A 17,219-nucleotide genomic window follows, 5' to 3' on the forward strand; every position below is an offset into this window, starting at 1 on the left:
TTGCAAATATTCGTCTTGTTTATTAGAAGTAAATTGAGCATTTTATTGTACAAAGTATAACAATGTCTGTTCCTCCGTTCATCCCTAAAGATCTCAATAACAACTGAATCAATTCTTTTGTGGTTTTTATCGAATATACCCTCTGGTCTCTTGATAATTTTATGCTATTTTCCAAAGGCTGGGACAACCCATCCAGATTTTGGGATATCCTCTTTTTTTGGGCAAAGCCTTTTGAGGCTAGCCGCGAACCAACTATACTAATAAACTTTTATCTTTCGTAAGTATTATCCTAAGTATTGTATAATCCCAACACTGTACTTCTTGATAAATAAAACTTTTTATTTCACAAATTTATTTTCCAACGATGTACACCAAGTTCTGATGTGACAGCGTAAAGTGGCACCAAAAAATGACGCCATACGATAAAATAACCACTGAGAGGCCAGTATAAATTTTACCATTGGGAAATAACAGTGTAAACTGGCCTCTCATTGGTCAACTCTATTGTATTACGTCATTTTTTGGGTGCCAGGGACAGAATTGGAGACGTGTGTATCTCAAAAAACGCCAATCTCAGAAAACGCCCATATCAGAAAACGCCTATCTCAAAAAACGCCTATCTGGTAATGAGTTGTACCTATTTTGGCCCATATTTGTATCGCCCACCTGACATATCAGCAGAAATTATTAAGCAGTGTTCAGACGAGATTCTAACTTATCACCTCCCCGAAGACAAGCAGATGCGCTATGTGTTGATCCACGTTCGCGGGATATTACAAAAGGCCCACGTTGGGAAGCGTTATTTATTCATTTTTAACTAAAGTACTTTGGAAAATGGATGCAGATGGTAAAAAGAACAAGTACATCCTTTTTTGCAGAAGTTCATGATTGATGTTATATTTCCTTCAAATATGACGTCAATAGGATTACTTGGCTAAGCATTGTAAGATCTGTCCTGTTCTAAGGAGACACTTTTACCAGCTTTAATGATGTAAGTACATTTCAGGACATTTCTTATGTTGCTACTGAGTTTTTGTTTCTTTAAGATAAATCTAATTAAAGTTTACAGTCAGATTGTAAACAAACCCAAGTGTTTATTTGAAACAGTAACTCTAAAGACTTTTTTCACATACAAGTAAATCATATCATAAATGTAATCAAATGTCTGTTCATTCTTCATTAAATCTCTTAAATGACTGAACCTTAGAAATAGCGTAAATGATAGCATACTTGCTTACTGTCGTGAAGGTGTCGGGTTCAAGTCTAGTCCACCCTGCGTCATACCAGAGAAGTTACAAATTGTACCTACTATTGCTATGTCTAGCACGTGACACTAATAGTGTGAGTAAGAGGAGTGCCTTGACAAGTAAACAGACGCTACTCATTACTATACACACAGAGTTATAACCATCGGATGATTCTCCTGGGTTCTCTAGTTAATCACTTGAAATCCAAGAAGAATCCTGCCTCAATATGGTAATGACTAATAATATATATTATATATAAAATAGCTAACTAATTAAAATGTACTTTATTTTTTATAAGTTTTGAATTGATCTGGTAAGCATAACTAAATTGGAGATTTGAACCTATTCTATAAGTTATAACTAAATGTGTGTATAAAGGTCGACTACTGTTTAAAGATGGCTCGGTTTTTTATTTAACCACTGCACTACTATTAAACATAATCTGCATTAGATGTTTGCTAATTAATACTGAAATGCTTGTTTATATGCTCACTTTCAAGCTGAATTATTAATTAGTTATTGTTTATGTTTTTCTTAGTCCTAACAAGAAGTATCATTTTATTTTTCAGCAAGGCTTACTGAAAAATAATGTATAGCATCGTATTGCAGACAATTTTCCACGAATATTAGAAGAAAAATTATAAGATTATTATTTTATCTTATGATTTTTTTTCATATTTTTATATTTCCCTTTAAGAAATTTGTTTCTCTTTTGTTAAGAGCATAACATATAAACTGAATTAATTATATTTGGGTTTTTGTTTGATAATCTATAATAATACTATATCGGATAGCAGTCAATTCGATACTTTTATCCCTGCAGAATTTTTAGAGCTTCCTGAGCATGACTGAAAGACTAAAGGACTAAGTAATTACAAAGCTAATGATCTTAGGTAAGGAGAATCTTTACAAATTTTAAATTTAAATGTTTCACTTTCGAACCTAGTAAAAGTGTCTGACTCTGTTTATAACGTAAAAAAATTAGCCAATGAGAGGCCAGTATACACTGTAATTGACCAATGGTAAAATTTATAGTGGACTCTCATTGGCTATTTTTTTACGTCATAATCAGAGTCAGATACTTTTACTACTTTCTTCACTTTCCATTACATAAATATGGACAAATGAATAGATGAAGTGAATTATAGAATAGTGTCGCTACTAAAATCTCCAGGTATTTTAAGGGATAAGACAGTAGAAGATAAATTAATTTGCATCCCTAACGATAATAAAAACAAAATAATCTTCTGTAATTTAAAATCATTAGTTAACAAGTTTGGACACTTCTAGATAATCTACTAATAAAACTTATCTCGTTAAGTAACTTATTTTTTTTTTGAGGGGGGGGTGTCTTTTAACGATTGCAAGTGATAATCTAGAGAACTCTGAGCATCATCCCCTTGTAATGGGATATGGTATTCGAACGCTTTATATAGGATATTAGGTTAAGTAACACCAATCAGAAAACCAACCCTTCTTTTACCCTGCCTTTGTCAGAAAGTCTAACTGTACATGGTAATGAGTTGCGCTTGTTTATGAGTCACGGTATTCACACTACTCTTAATAAAAATGTCATGTCCTAGATATAGCAGCAGCAGGAACCATTTTTCAAAGTCTCTAGAATGACGCAGTGTGGTCTAGATTCGAACTCGACACCTCCCCGCGGATTAATCAATAAAAAACTTACTGTTGTGAGAAGACAGTCTGATAGATCAAGATGAAACACAGAGTCAGTTTGGGGCAGAAGGTAACTTAGAGCTTTACATACTGGCAGACTGGTAAGAAATATAATATTTTGATGTCTAACTATCAATCTAAATATATAAATGGCAAATTATTAATACTACAAACTATTCTAGAACTATCTATCCATACAGGTAGATAACCATTTTCTATCTTTGTGGAGATTTTAACTTTATATTTATCTATCAAAATGTCTAATGCCATCCATGAATATATAGCGGCTCCCCCCCTCTAGAATCCTGTAGTGGCAATTAATTTAGTAAGGGAAAAAGTCGACCGCCCCTTTTTCATTTTGAGTTTTAAAAAGAAAATTGGTCATAAATTATTGGGATGGTAAAGATACCATTCCCAAAAATACACCCTGGACCTATAAGAAGCTACACTATAAAAGAGAACCATATCGGTTCAGTGGTTAGCGAGATTCTTCGCTATAGACCAAAAATCTTTCTATATTATATAATAGGATATGTATATCTTCTTTAAAACATAACTGGCAGAGTATTGAGATATAATATGAATTATATTTATATTTTTTCCATAAAGTATCCAAACTTTTAATAGAACGAATGATATATCGTATATATAGAATTTTGGCACCAGTATAATTTTAAAATCAAATGCATTTTCCCTTCCTCATATCAAATCACTTTGATCAACAGATCTAAAGTATAGATGTATTTACAGACAACTACCTCCCTTCCTTTTTCAAAGACCTCTTTCGTCTGCTTCTAAATTATTTTCTGATACTTTGCTGTGTTGATATAAGCGACACAGGTTGCACAAGGCGGTTGTGATGGGGAGATACAGTTATCTTACCCTTTCTACCTCTGTTGTTTTACCCAAATCTTTGATCTATAATATCCTTAATATTAGGATATATAAGTTGAAAGGAATTTTAATGTTAGGGGGAGATTTGAAAACTGTACCAAATTTTAAGGATTTTTATAAAATTTGTTTTTTGTATGATTCTTTATCTAAAAGCGGAAATACAATTTAAGTTGATATATTTTGAAATCTGTGATTGGTGGATTGAAAACTATCTGCGCTCTAATTGGAGAAGCTTAAGTGTCGTACATCATTCACCCAATTAGAGCGCAGGTAGTTTCTAATCCACCTATCCTATTGGTCAAAATTAATTAACTTAAATTGTATTTCCGCTTTTAGATAAAGAATTATACAAAAAAAAGAATTTTATAATAAATCCTTAAAATTTGATGCAGATTTCAAATCTCCCTCTAACATTAAAATTCCTTCCAACTTATATATCCTACTTTATATTCCTTAATTCATGTTGTTTAGACTTAAGTGAAACACTTGACAGTAAAATATTTAAAATGCACAGTAAATAAAAATGGCTTCAAACATTTTCTTTCATGAATACAAAAATTATTTAAAATAAATGATAGTGAATAATTTGCTGTGGTTTGGATCCGTTAATTAAAACTTTCATAAATTATACACTTTTTATTGCTTTTTTTAAATTCTCTACCAGCAGCTACGACCCTAGAGGCGTAATTTAGATTTATCTTTATTTTCAGTAGAGGGACAAAGTGTCTCAAAATCAGCCATGTTACGTCATAAAAATGAGGGAGATGAGAGAAAAAGTGGGAAAGAAAAACCCTAAAAAAGCATTGGATAATCCCTCATTTTTATGACATCAAATGGCTGATTTTCGATACACTTTGCCCTCTATCATTTTTAATATATAAACATAAGTTTTGATTTTAAAACATCTTTAGCTGATTGTTGACTTATGTACGCTATTTTCTAATACATCAATTCGTTTTAACTTACTTTCTATAAGGAAGTAAATTGTAGGAGGATCTGGATCCCTAGCCCTGGCATAGTTGTATGCAGTACACGTTGGAATCCTGATTTGCCTAGCTCTCAACCCTTGCACATAAATATTTTAGCTATCAACAATATTCATGTGTTGTTGATTTAGGACAATAGTTATCCCCCTAACTAAAAATTGAGTAGCTTATTTATACACTAGCGGCTACGCCCCTAGAAGAGTCAAGGGGCACTTGAAGAAAGGGAGACGAGTTAGACCCTTCACTTTCAAATTTAGTTTTTAAAAAGAAAAAAAACATAGGGGTAGTTTCTTCCCAAAAAATGTTATACACATTCCCAGTACCTATGAAAAGCTACATTTGAAAGGAGAACCATATCGGTAATGTTACTCTTATATAAGGTTTGATTTAATATACAAATGAATAAAATGAGTTTATAATTACATTTTAAAGTCGGTACTTCTTTGTATACAGAGCCCCTCGATGCTAATAGTAAAGGTATTATGAAGTTATATTTATCCATACTAAGGAGTATTCTAAAAAAAAAACTTTTGGATCACTGCCTCACTAAAATCAGTGAGGCTCGCTAAAATTTTTGTGAATAATCCTCCCAAATCGCATTAAAAATCTACAAAATATTAAACAAATTCTTATGTTAATAACCCTTTTATGATTTTATATAATTTTTGTAGTTTTTTTTTATGCGATTTTGGAGGAATTTTCACAAAATTTGTTAGCGAGCCTTACTGACTTAGTGAGGCAGTGAGCCAAAAAGCTTTTTAAGAATCCACCTCTGATATTGAAAATTTCCATTTTACATACGTACATCCAAAAAAAGGGGGTTTAATTTAAAACATGTGGTAAAATGAGAAAACTATTTTCAATTTGCAAAATAGTGATATTTATTGAGGAACATAAATATTGATGATTTCAAGTGTCAATGAATGGGAAATAAAATATGACGTACATTATTAAGTGGCCTCATTTGTTATGCAAAATTTTGCGCAGTTTTTAAAAACGAAGCTTTTCTATAATTAGAGTCGGCCGTCCGTATTTATGTAACAGATAACTTTTCTTGTTAATTTAGGTATGTTAGAATTGTCCTGTCGATTTCAAACTTTGCATGGTGATTCCTCTAGTAGTTTTTAGAAAGCGTAGCAACTCTATAATCGTTATCAGAATGTCCGTACGTCCATTTTAAACATGTTGATTTTAGACTTTTTTGATAAATTTTTTTCATATGATATAATCATCCGATTGATCTGATTTTTGGAGTTTTGATTCTTATTACAGTAAGGTACAATATAATAAGCGAAGCATCTATCAATTCCTAAAAATGTCAGTATGTCCTTTAAACAGTATTCTATATTTAAGAAGTTTTGCAAAAAAATGTATGGATAATATTCTGACACATTACAATAGTTAATGTTCGTCTTTCAATGTTCGTTTCAGAGCTTCGCTTTCATGGATGTTTTCATCCTTGTTTTTTATTGTTATAACGCTTATTGACACAAAGCATGTATTACAAAAGTCAAGACAAACAATTATTGAAAGTTTTTTCTATAGAAAAAAATTAAGGTTTCAAAAATTGCCATCTATTTGTCCTTTTGTTTGGTTATCTTAATTTCTCTTTATCTTTGTGTCTGTATGTTTTTCTATCTATCTGTTTGTCTATCTTTGTGTTTAATGTTATTCCATAATTGACAATTGTGTTTATCTATCTGTGTTTCTAGTAGCCTGTAAGTCTATCTTTCTGTCTGTCTATCTTTTGTCTATATATCTGTCTCATGTCTATCTATTAGTGTTTTTGTTTGACTATAAATCTATCTTACTGCCTGTTTATCTTTTTGTCTATATGTCTATCTATCTATCTATCTATCTATCTATCTATCCATCCATCTATCTATCTATCTATCTATCTATCCATCCATCTAGCTATCTATCCATCCATCTATCTATAAAATTATTATATTCCTGCATGTTCTTGTAGTTAACTGAAGCACACCCGCACCTCTATCTATCTATCTATCTATCTATCTATCTATCTATCTATCTATCTATCTATCTATCTATCTATCTATCTATATATTTATCTATCTATTTATCTATCTATCTATCTATCTATCTATCTATCTATCTATCTATCTATCTATCTATCTATCTATCTATCTATCTATATATCTATCTATCTATCTATCTATCTATCTATCTATCTATCTATCTATCTATCTATCTATCTATCTATCTATCTATCTATATATCTATCTATCTATCTATCTATCTATCTATCTATCTATCTATCTATCTATCTATCTATCTATCTATCTATCTATCTATCTATCTATCTATCTATCTATCTATCTATCTATCTATCTATCTATCTATCTATCTATCTATCTATCTATCTATCTATCTATCTATCTATCTATCTATCTATCTATTTATCTATCTATAAAATTATTATATTCCTGCATGTTCTTGTAGTTAACTGAAGCACACCCGCACCTCGTTCTCTGAAAAGTAAATAAAATAATTTAACAATGGACATTTTTTTTAATTAACATACTTTGTTCATATTTTACTCTGTTTTAGGGAATATTGACAAGGGAAAATTTTGGATGATTATATGGAACTCATTTATTCTTCAGTAAGTTCATCCAGTAGGAGCGGGAGGGATTTGGGAAATCGTGTAGATGGAGTTCTTTGGGGTATAGTCCTATTCGTGACAACGCCTCTTAAGGGGCAGTTCTTCGTATTTTCACATTAGCTTATTATGTTCATTTAGGTTAGGTTATGTTAAGTTAGGTTAGGTGATTGTCCCGCAGGGTTAAGGCCTCCTGCAGGGGCTAGACATAGGAGAAAAGCTACCGTGAAAATATAACGAACGCCCCTTAAGAGGCGTTGCCACAAAAAGGACTGTGCCAGTTTTTTTTTTTTTGTTATTTATTTAGCACTTTATTACAGTACATAAAAAAAACAAAGTTATTATACATCGATTTTTATGTAATTTCTATTTTGTTTCTTTGGGTGTTTTCTTCCTTGTTTGTATTAAATAAATGTTGCCCTCTACTAAATATCATCTAATTTATATCAACAATGCTATCTAAAATACAAGTTTACACAAAGCAGCATCAAAAAATGTTTTGACAAGGATCAAGAAATTAATTAAGCTGTATGATAGGTATTATAGTTCCTAGCATAGCATGAAATATAAAAAGTAAAGATTCTTTGGCACCAAAACAAAGGTGGATTCTTTTTTAAAAAATAGAAAATCTACAAAAATTAAACAAATCTTATGTTAATAACCCTTTTATCATTTAATTCACTTTTTTTATGCGATTTTGGAGGATTTTTGCCTCACCAGCGAGCAGCGACCCTAATCATTGACAGTAATGTTGCTAAAATAAAATTTACTGTATTATATTCTAACCCTTAACTAATAAATTGCAGAAGCGTTCCAGACAATATAAACACCAATGAAAACTTTACAGTGTTGATACACAATTGCAAAAAAAAAATAGAAGGACCTGTTTATAAATTAATAAAGTTATTATTTGAGATCTCGGTAACTACTTAACATATTGAGTCCTCTATTTTAGGGAAAATCCATGTAGCACTCTCGATGGTTTTAGGCTGTTTTTCTTGTAACTGTATAACAGTCACAAGATAAATCAGCAAAAATAAAGCATTGCTATTGCTGCGTCTCTTTTGAACACTATTGTTCTTGTTATAAAATATCATGGTTTACTTAAAGGTCATTGCTATAATTTTTAACAATTTCCAGCATGAATTTGCCCAACATTAAGCGTATTACTTAAACTTTTCCACGTGAGAAAGGTACATATATGCTTTTTCAGTCCTCCCTATAAGAACAAATCAAAGTAAAACACTAGAGGAAGAAAGAGTTAAATAACTGTATCTCCCCATCGCAACCACCTTGTGCAACCTGACTATTAGGTCATTAAAAATTAACTAATGGTCTCGCTCAAATTAACACAGTCAAGTAGCAGAAAATAATTTAGAAGCAGACGAAAGAGGTCTTGGAAAAATGAAGGGAGTTAGTTGTCTGTATATACATCTATACTTTAGATCTGTTGAAGACCATATCATAAGATGTTGTGTTCATATAAATAAAGAAAAAAAGGTATGAAAAAAAAAGGATGTCGACACTCATAAACTCAATGCTATAAATCTAGACGGTAGAACAAACGAACATTAACACATGTATAGTTTCAGAACTCATTTAGCAGAATATTAATAATCATAAACAAATTTATATATAAAGAGAGGGGTAGGTTTCTGGTAGAATCCGTAAAAGTGTGTGTTTTAAAACTTAAAAATAGTAGTATGACGATAATATTCACTAAATATGTGTAATTCTTATTGAAAAGAACTAAAAAAATTAAAAAGTTAACATAAATTTTTATCGTTCTACTACTGTTTTTTTAACTTATAACACATAACCTTCACGGATTTTACCAGAAACCTACCCCTATCTTTGTTGCAAAAAAATGCAAACAACTTGAAGATAGAAATGCTTCTCTTAAATCTTGTTTTACCTTGTTGACCTAGGATTTTTTTTTCAAAATTCAAATGAATAATAATTATACCACACAAAAGAATTTTATTAAAAAGTAAAAAAACAGCTTGTGTTAAATGTATGTATGGACTAACTGGTAATTATTTTAGAGTTGCAACGCTTTCTAAATCGTACCTTCTGTCACAGGAATTATCATGAAAAGTTTGAAATGGATAGGACAATTCCAACACGAGCCATTTGTTACAAACGTACGTATAAAAAGACCCTTGCTTTTAATACACTGAAACAATAATATTAAAGTATTTGCTTTTACATACTAACTGTATATTAATTATGTGTGGGAGGTAATTAATAAAAATACTAATTACAATCGTATTTACATTGGAATTGCCCAGAGATCCTAAAGGGATAAGACAATAGCCAATAAATTGATGTACATTCTCAATTTTGATACACAAAATTACGCCTTCTATAGATTACAATTAGTGGTTTAAAAGTTTGGACACTTAACTTATTGAAACAACCAATCAAAATTCAATAAAAAGTCCCCAAAGCTATTGAATAAACGAATAAGAAAACGTGTGTGTAGTCCCTTTCCTGACAACACCTTAAAAGGAGCGTTTCGTAGTATTTTCACTTTAGCTTTTGATAGGTTGTTTAAGTTAGGCTAGGTTAAGTTGGGCTAGAATAGAAGAAAAGCTACTGTGAAAATACGACGAAACGCCCCTTCAGAGGCGTTGCCACTAAATGGACTGTTCCCAAAAACGTTATTACAAAACTTTGGGGACTAGTAATAAAAAGCCCAATTTTTCCCTTTCTTCCTGGGAAATGCCTCGTTTCAATTAATCTAATCAATCCAACAAAGTAAATGGTGTTTATAATCGTAATTACTTTATAACCTGCAAGCGGCTGCGCCCTTAGAGGCATATAGGGGCAATTATATATGGAAGAGGGGAAAGGGGGGGGGGGCTGGAGATTGACTACCCACTTTTAGTTTTGAAATGATTTTTTTAATTTCGGGGGGAAGGGGTGATTTTCAAGTTTAAGGGTACACCCACTAAAACAGTTAAAAACCCTTCTATAAAATATTATAAGCTCTTTAACGACCTGATTATTGAGATGCTTCGCTTAAAACATTTTAATTTGTTTTCAAAGGAATCAATTGTTCTACTGTAAATTACAGCAATATTGGTCATGCTGAGATCTTTTATTACAAACAGACAACCTTTATCAAATCTTACAGTTATTACTCATTTATTGAGGATGGTTCTAATTTTTTTCTGAATAATTCCAATCTTCACATAATCACATATTGCCGGATATATATTAAACCTTTTGTTATGCATTTACTCGTTTCTGTTTATTAATTAATGAAACACTTAATATTAATGCAAATGAATGATAATATTGGGTAATAAGATACTTTCTTTAGTTTACTTATTGCGTTGCTTCCCAAAAATTTCGCTTTCATCCAAATCTCATTGAATGGGATACTAATTTTATCTGAATCTACAAGAGAGGTATTTTTTTATTGATAATAATTTAAAGTAGGAATAGGCCCCACAGGGTTAAGACCCACCAAGGGTTAAGACAAGGGTTAAAAAAATAATATCTAACCCTCATTTATTTTCATATTTGTTTAGGTATAACGAATTTGTTTTACCATCTAATTGTTTTATTTAAACATTGCATTCTAATTTTATTTCATTATATTTACAGATTATTATTATACTAATTTATTTATAGTTTTATAAGTATTGGAGTCCTTAGATTTAGAATAGCTGCGCTCTAAGCGAATAATAGATTCGCGTAATCGTAATTTTATTTAAAATCAACATAAATCTGCAAATTACAAATTTAATTGTTATAACCTAATTTTACATCCTTCCCATTTGCCAAATTAAACGCGATTTCACTGCTAAATTGTTACTTTAGCCAGGGCTCAGCAGCCGCGATGAAGTATCAATTTGAAATTTGGTCAGGTTTAGACTTCCATCTGATTTTTGAAATTGTATAAGATTGATTTCGCTGAGGCTTTTAAGTGGTTGACGCACGGCTGCCGAGCCCTGACTTCAACCATTGTCTTTCCTGCCAAATTAGGTCTGTTGGAAGATTGAAATTGTTGTGGAGGGATTACCAACAAGTTAAATTATTGCTCACAATCAAGACATTATTGGCAGATTTTCCTAGATTTTGTTCGCGGATTTATTATCACCCCCTCCCCTCCCACAGTTATGGAATCTAGACTATAAAGATTTTTTTATCCAATCTTGATAAGAGAGGTATTTTTGGAAAGAGGAATATATATAGAAAACGCCTATGTAAATTAGAAAATCCGCAGAAATCATACTTGCAAGTAATTTGCAAAAATTTGCAATAATAACTTGAAATGACAGATTTAGAAACATTGTTATCATAAAATGTTAGAAACAGCTTTTTACAAATAAGGTGAAAAAAGTAACACTAAAGAAAGTTTTTTTGCCTTAAGTTTGTTCTAAACTTATAGATAAACAACTTTCAAAAAAAGATTTTTTTCTAAATCTGTCATTTAAGGCATGAACTTAATTTTGCAAATTAACATTGCAGATTTTTTCAAATAATTTGCAAATATGATTTCTGCGGATTTTCTAATGTAGATAGGCGTTTTCTATATATATTCCTCTTTCGAAAAATACCTCTCTTGTCAAGATTGGATAAAAAGATCTTTATGGTCGAGATTCCATAACTGTGCTCCTAAGTTAAGGAATCTCCACAAAGACTTCGAAACATTTTTAAATTTATCCCTCTCAGGAAGCCTCAAATACTATAAGATTGTACCAACCAATTAAGATTTATTAATATGTACTCAAAATTGTAAGCCAAGCAATGATTATATGATAAAACTTTGGGTACCAGTATCATTTATTGTTCCCTTCATCCTCGGTTGGTTTAAAGTAAGAAATACGGGGTATGGTCACTTTCGTGGCAACTCCCCTTTAGGGGCGATTCGACTTATTATCAAAATTTCTTTTGATAGGTAATTTTAGGTTAGGTTAGGTTATATTGGGTTAAGTGATTGCACAGCAGGGGCTAGAAATAGGAGAAAAAATCTGTGAAAATACGAAGAAACGCCCATTAAGGGGTGTTGCCAAGAAAGGGACTATACCTTGTTGTCTAGTTATAAAATAATGGATTTTACTCTTGAAGTGTTTATATAGAACTTCTGTATTTTTAGAGGACTTTCAAAGGATTTTAAAAGCTAAATTTAAACTTGGCAAGGCATATTTTTCAAATAATTCAAATTTAAATAGGCATGAAAAAATGTGTTATTATATAACATTACATTTATCTAGATTGTAAAACAAAAACATGCATACATTCTTGTCATGAAAAAGTGATATATTTAACGTGTTATTTTCATATGAACAACAATTAATATTATATTCGACAGAAGACCGTAAAATGAATGGTGTTTTCTATATGTGTTAAAAGTATGTCGTTAAATTGAATCCAGAAAAATGAAGGATAACACGTTTCCTAATTATTCTATGAATTACAGAGGCTCATAAATGAAGTCTAACATAAATGACATATAAAATTCTATTCCCTCATTATATTTTTCATATAAAGAACCCATTATTATTTTTAATAAATTAATAATAGTGGGGTGTGGTTCTTTTAGATCAGATTAGGTTAGGTTAGGTTACATTGGGTATAGAACCGGTGGTGTTAAAGCACCCGGCAGGGGTCAGGTTAAGAGAAAAAAAATACATCCACGTTTTAAAACAAATCAACTGGGAGGTGGTATCAGTTCTCAGCAAGCACTTTTTGGAGAAAAAAAAACCTAAATTCCACAATAGTCAAAGTGTTGTAAAATGAAAATTGAATCTTGTTTAGATTACATGTTTACCGTTTAAAGATGTTAAAGAAATGGGGCATTATGCTTTGCAAATACACATATTTTATTGAGCAGATTGGGCCTTTAGCAGGAAAAATGCTTCTCAATATTTTAAATTTTTCTTTTTATAAATCATACAAAATCAAACGATATTATTCCGTCTGTTTATAAAAATTATAAAATATGGACCAATTAGGCTCTTCTTTTCTTGATCATAAAATGAGTATAGTTATTTTTAATTTGTAGTATAGTTCATTGTAAGTTTAGTATTAAAACTTTAAACTTTAAAAGGGGTGTTTCCCCTCCCTCAAACCTTTGAAACCCTTCATGTTATCCCTAAAGATACATTGGATTAACCCACTCAAACCTGTAAGCCTTTCATTTTACGTCCGATAAGGAAAAGCTTGGATGTCCTTGGCCATGGCACCTTTTTTTAACCTCCTCTCCCAATCATCACCTACCCATTCTTAAACTGACCTTCAGTCAGGGGCGAAGTCACATGTGCTTTTTTTTTCGCCAGAGGTGGATTCTTAAAAAAATTAGGGGCGCTTTGTGAGGCAAAATTATTTTTGTGAAAAATCCTCCAAAATCGCGTAAAAAATCTACAAAAAATTAATTAGCATCTTAAGCAGGATTTTTACAAAAATAATTTTGCATCACTAATAATTTCGCCTTACTAAGCGATTCTATTTTTTTAAGAATTCACCTCAGCATATAACACCATAAACCAAAACATACTTTTACTCAATTAACCTTTGATGTTTTTTGTCATTGTTATACCCATAGCATTTTTTATGCAACAGTGTTCGAAAAATATATTCTTTATAAACTTTTAAATAAGACCGTAAATTTTCTGTATTTTTCGTATTATTAGTGGTATACAAAAACTATACAGAAAACATACATATATAGATAATATCATAAAATCCTGATTTAAAAAGTTTGTGCTTGTCTTGCGTAAAATTAGTGACTTAGCTTCAGTCAAAAGCTATTATTAAGTCTAACTGTTCTTAATATTGACAAAACGCATAGTATAATTAAACGCATTTCTAATAACAATTAGACTTAATAATCGCTTTCGACTGAAGCTAACTTACGGATTTTACGCAAGACAAGCACAAACTACTTCTCGAAAATTTCCATCTGTGGGGTTCAAAGTTCAGCAACCTTTTTGGGTCTATTACATAAAATGAGGGGATATATTGACAGATGAAAAATTGTTGTTGATTTAGGTTGCTAATTTGAACGTCATTTATTGGTCATCCTGTAAGAGATGTAGGGATGGTGTAAAAGAGGTAGGATGTGGGTATTGTTATTTTAGCCAGCTAGTAGTATCACTTTATTAGAATACATAAAAATCTGGTGAAACACCCAAGTAATAATAAATCGATTTAAGGTAACCCTTACAATGCAGGAGGGGGGGGGGGTAAGTGTATAAAAGCTGGTACAATTTACTGGCCACCAAAAGCATAATTTAACACATTGATAAAAAGAGATAATAATTATTTCTCGCATCTTATTATAAACAGCTTCCCGCGGATATGAAATATACAATTACTAGCGGCTGCGCCCCTAGCATCTAGGGGCTTAATATTCCAAGAGCAGAAAAATAGCCTAAAACCATACCCTGACTTTAAAAAAATAGCCTAAAACCATCTCAGAGTCTATAAGAGGCTTCACTGTAAAGAAGAACCATATCAGTTCAGTGGTTAGCGAGATCCTTCGCTACAGACAAATAAAGCTTATTACTTTATTATAGGGACTAGTGGCTTCGACCATAGCCTCTAGGGGCTTTGCCCCAAGAGGTATAATTACATCTTCTATTACTTACCCAGCAGAACGGATCACAAATTTTCGCACCTACCCAGCAGGAAAACATTTTGCGATTAAATTCGCAAAATTCGTAAAATTCGTAAAATTCGTAAAATTCGTAAAATTCGTAAAATTCGTAAAATTCATAAAATTCATAAAATTTGTAAAAAAAAAAAAAAAAAATGGGGGGGGATTTTTTTGTTTTTAGGGGGGTTGGGGGTGTCTCACCCGCCAAGAAAAACCAACGCAGGACCAATAGGTATATACCCTGAAGAGTAGAATCCGATCGGTTCAGTGGTTACTGAGATCTTAAGCTTCAGACGGACAGACAGACGGACAGACATCGTTCTACTTTGTATTATAGATAAGGTTAAAATAACTGGTTTGAATCTTATGATTGTCATTTTTATATGTGTAGAAAACTGAATATAATACAATGCCAGACATAATTGTTTTGCATAGATGAAAACCGGCTTTAATCCACCGGATTTTAATCGGTTTCGAATGAATAGGAGAATAGTTATTTCTAGCATCGTATTATAAACAGCTTCCCGCAGATATGAAATGTACATTTATAAGTTTAAAACCAGTTTTTTTAGACCCAAGATGATGAAGGCACGGGCTGAGAAAACTGGTTTTAATTCTATGATTGTACATTTTTATATTCGTAGAAAACTTAATATATATATAATACAATGCTAGACATAGTTTTTTTCGTATGGATGAGAACCGGTTCCTATCCACCGGATTCGAATGAATACGAGAAATAAAGTTACCCATTTCCTTGTAGCTGATGTAGTATATAGACTGGGGGAACTATCTTCTCATCTGTGCACAATCTTGTAAACTCGTCTCCCAAACTTATACTATCCTTATACATCATTCATTGTAACTATCTGAAAATCAATAAAAACATTAATAAGTTGGCGTCATGTGTATCGCGCCTTCAAGTAACGTGTCAGCTGGATTAGAAGCCAATACTGACTTTATAGTTATTTATCCAAGTCTAAATAATATGCTGTTATGTAATATTTATCCCTGAAATACAGGTTTTTTAAGTTTTTGGTTATGTTTTGTATGATTTGTTTGATATTTTCAGTTTGCGTCTTTTATTCATAGCTTCCCTCCCTTTGTAGTTCACCCACCCTTGTTCGTTGGAATAGTTTTTAAAATTCGTCCATGCATGATATGGTTATTGTCTATTTTAAGGATTTTATTTATGATTTTATGATTTTATTTATGTAATTAATTGTATGGTATTGCACATTTGTATTTTTCTATTCTCGCTTTTTATGAATAAATGGACTAATATATTGTATAACATGTGTTATTTATCCAAGTCTAAATAACATATGTTATACAATATCTATCCCAAAATAAAACAACAATCGGATGTTAGTCCAATCTATGAATAAAAGACGCAAACTGAAAATATCAACCAAATCATTCAAAACATAACCTAATAAAAAACTTAAAAACCTGTATTTCAGGGATAAATATTGCATAACAGCATAATAATTTTATAATAAAAAAGTAATGTAATAAATACCAGTTTTGTTGGGCCGGGCCTTGGAACTATTGGGGCACATTTATTGGGATTATTCTTATAATTTTCCGATTTACTTTCCGCGGAAAGCTGTCTATAATAACTATTCTTGTATGGTCCATTTCCGCAGGGTTAAAATTACTTCTGTACCTAACTAAACGACAATTGGTCTTAAATTCAAACCAGTTTGGTTGCTTTTAAAAAATTAAAAAAGAGTGAATGCCATATTTGGGTCAGGTTTCGACTTACAGCTGATTTTTAAAATTGTAAAGGTTGATTTCCTTGAGGCTGAGGCGCGGCTGTTGAACCCTGGTTCAACATTTCTTTAGTTAGGCAAGAACCATTATCATTCATTAGAACATCATATTATTATTATTAAACATAACTAAAGCTTATTTTTATTTTCATGAATAAAAGGAAAAGCCCTCCCCTACTGCTTAAAGATAATAAAGCATAACATAAGAAAAGATATTATTATAATATTAACATTAAAGGTTCATAGTTTTCCATCAAGTTACAATTTACTTTTTATCCCCCCACTCAAGGATGTAAAGGAGGCATTACAGGCACCGTCAAAGCATTTCAACCCCTCTCCCCAATTCCCATGTAATCGCGATTCAGTCATTTACAAGATCTCATTTGACACACAAACTTACAGGTA

The 17,219-nt window shown here is 31.5% G+C and overlaps 2 protein-coding genes across 2 annotated transcripts in view; one reads left to right on the forward strand and one right to left on the reverse strand.

Moving 5' to 3' along the window:
- The window catches only part of LOC145330399 (uncharacterized), a 123,269-nt gene extending 107,359 nt beyond the window's left edge, over positions 1 to 15,910 (reverse strand). The window contains exons 1-3 of the mRNA XM_080175037.1: positions 15,789 to 15,910; positions 7,252 to 7,296; positions 2,935 to 3,022 (exon numbers count right to left, since the gene is read on the reverse strand). Of these exons, the coding sequence (XP_080031163.1) occupies positions 2,935 to 3,022; positions 7,252 to 7,296; positions 15,789 to 15,895 (240 nt within the window). The 5' untranslated portion in view covers positions 15,896 to 15,910. The remainder of the gene's footprint in view (positions 1 to 2,934; positions 3,023 to 7,251; positions 7,297 to 15,788) is intronic.
- Positions 1 to 17,219, forward strand: part of LOC145329247 (mitochondrial glycine transporter A-like) — a 402,442-nt gene that overhangs the window by 66,543 nt on the left and 318,680 nt on the right. The window lies entirely within an intron of this gene.

This window comes from Acartia tonsa, chromosome 10 (genome assembly GCF_053477335.1).
Source record: "Acartia tonsa isolate MP-2025a chromosome 10, ASM5347733v1, whole genome shotgun sequence".
In the NCBI taxonomy this organism is placed as follows: domain Eukaryota; kingdom Metazoa; phylum Arthropoda; class Copepoda; order Calanoida; family Acartiidae; genus Acartia; species Acartia tonsa.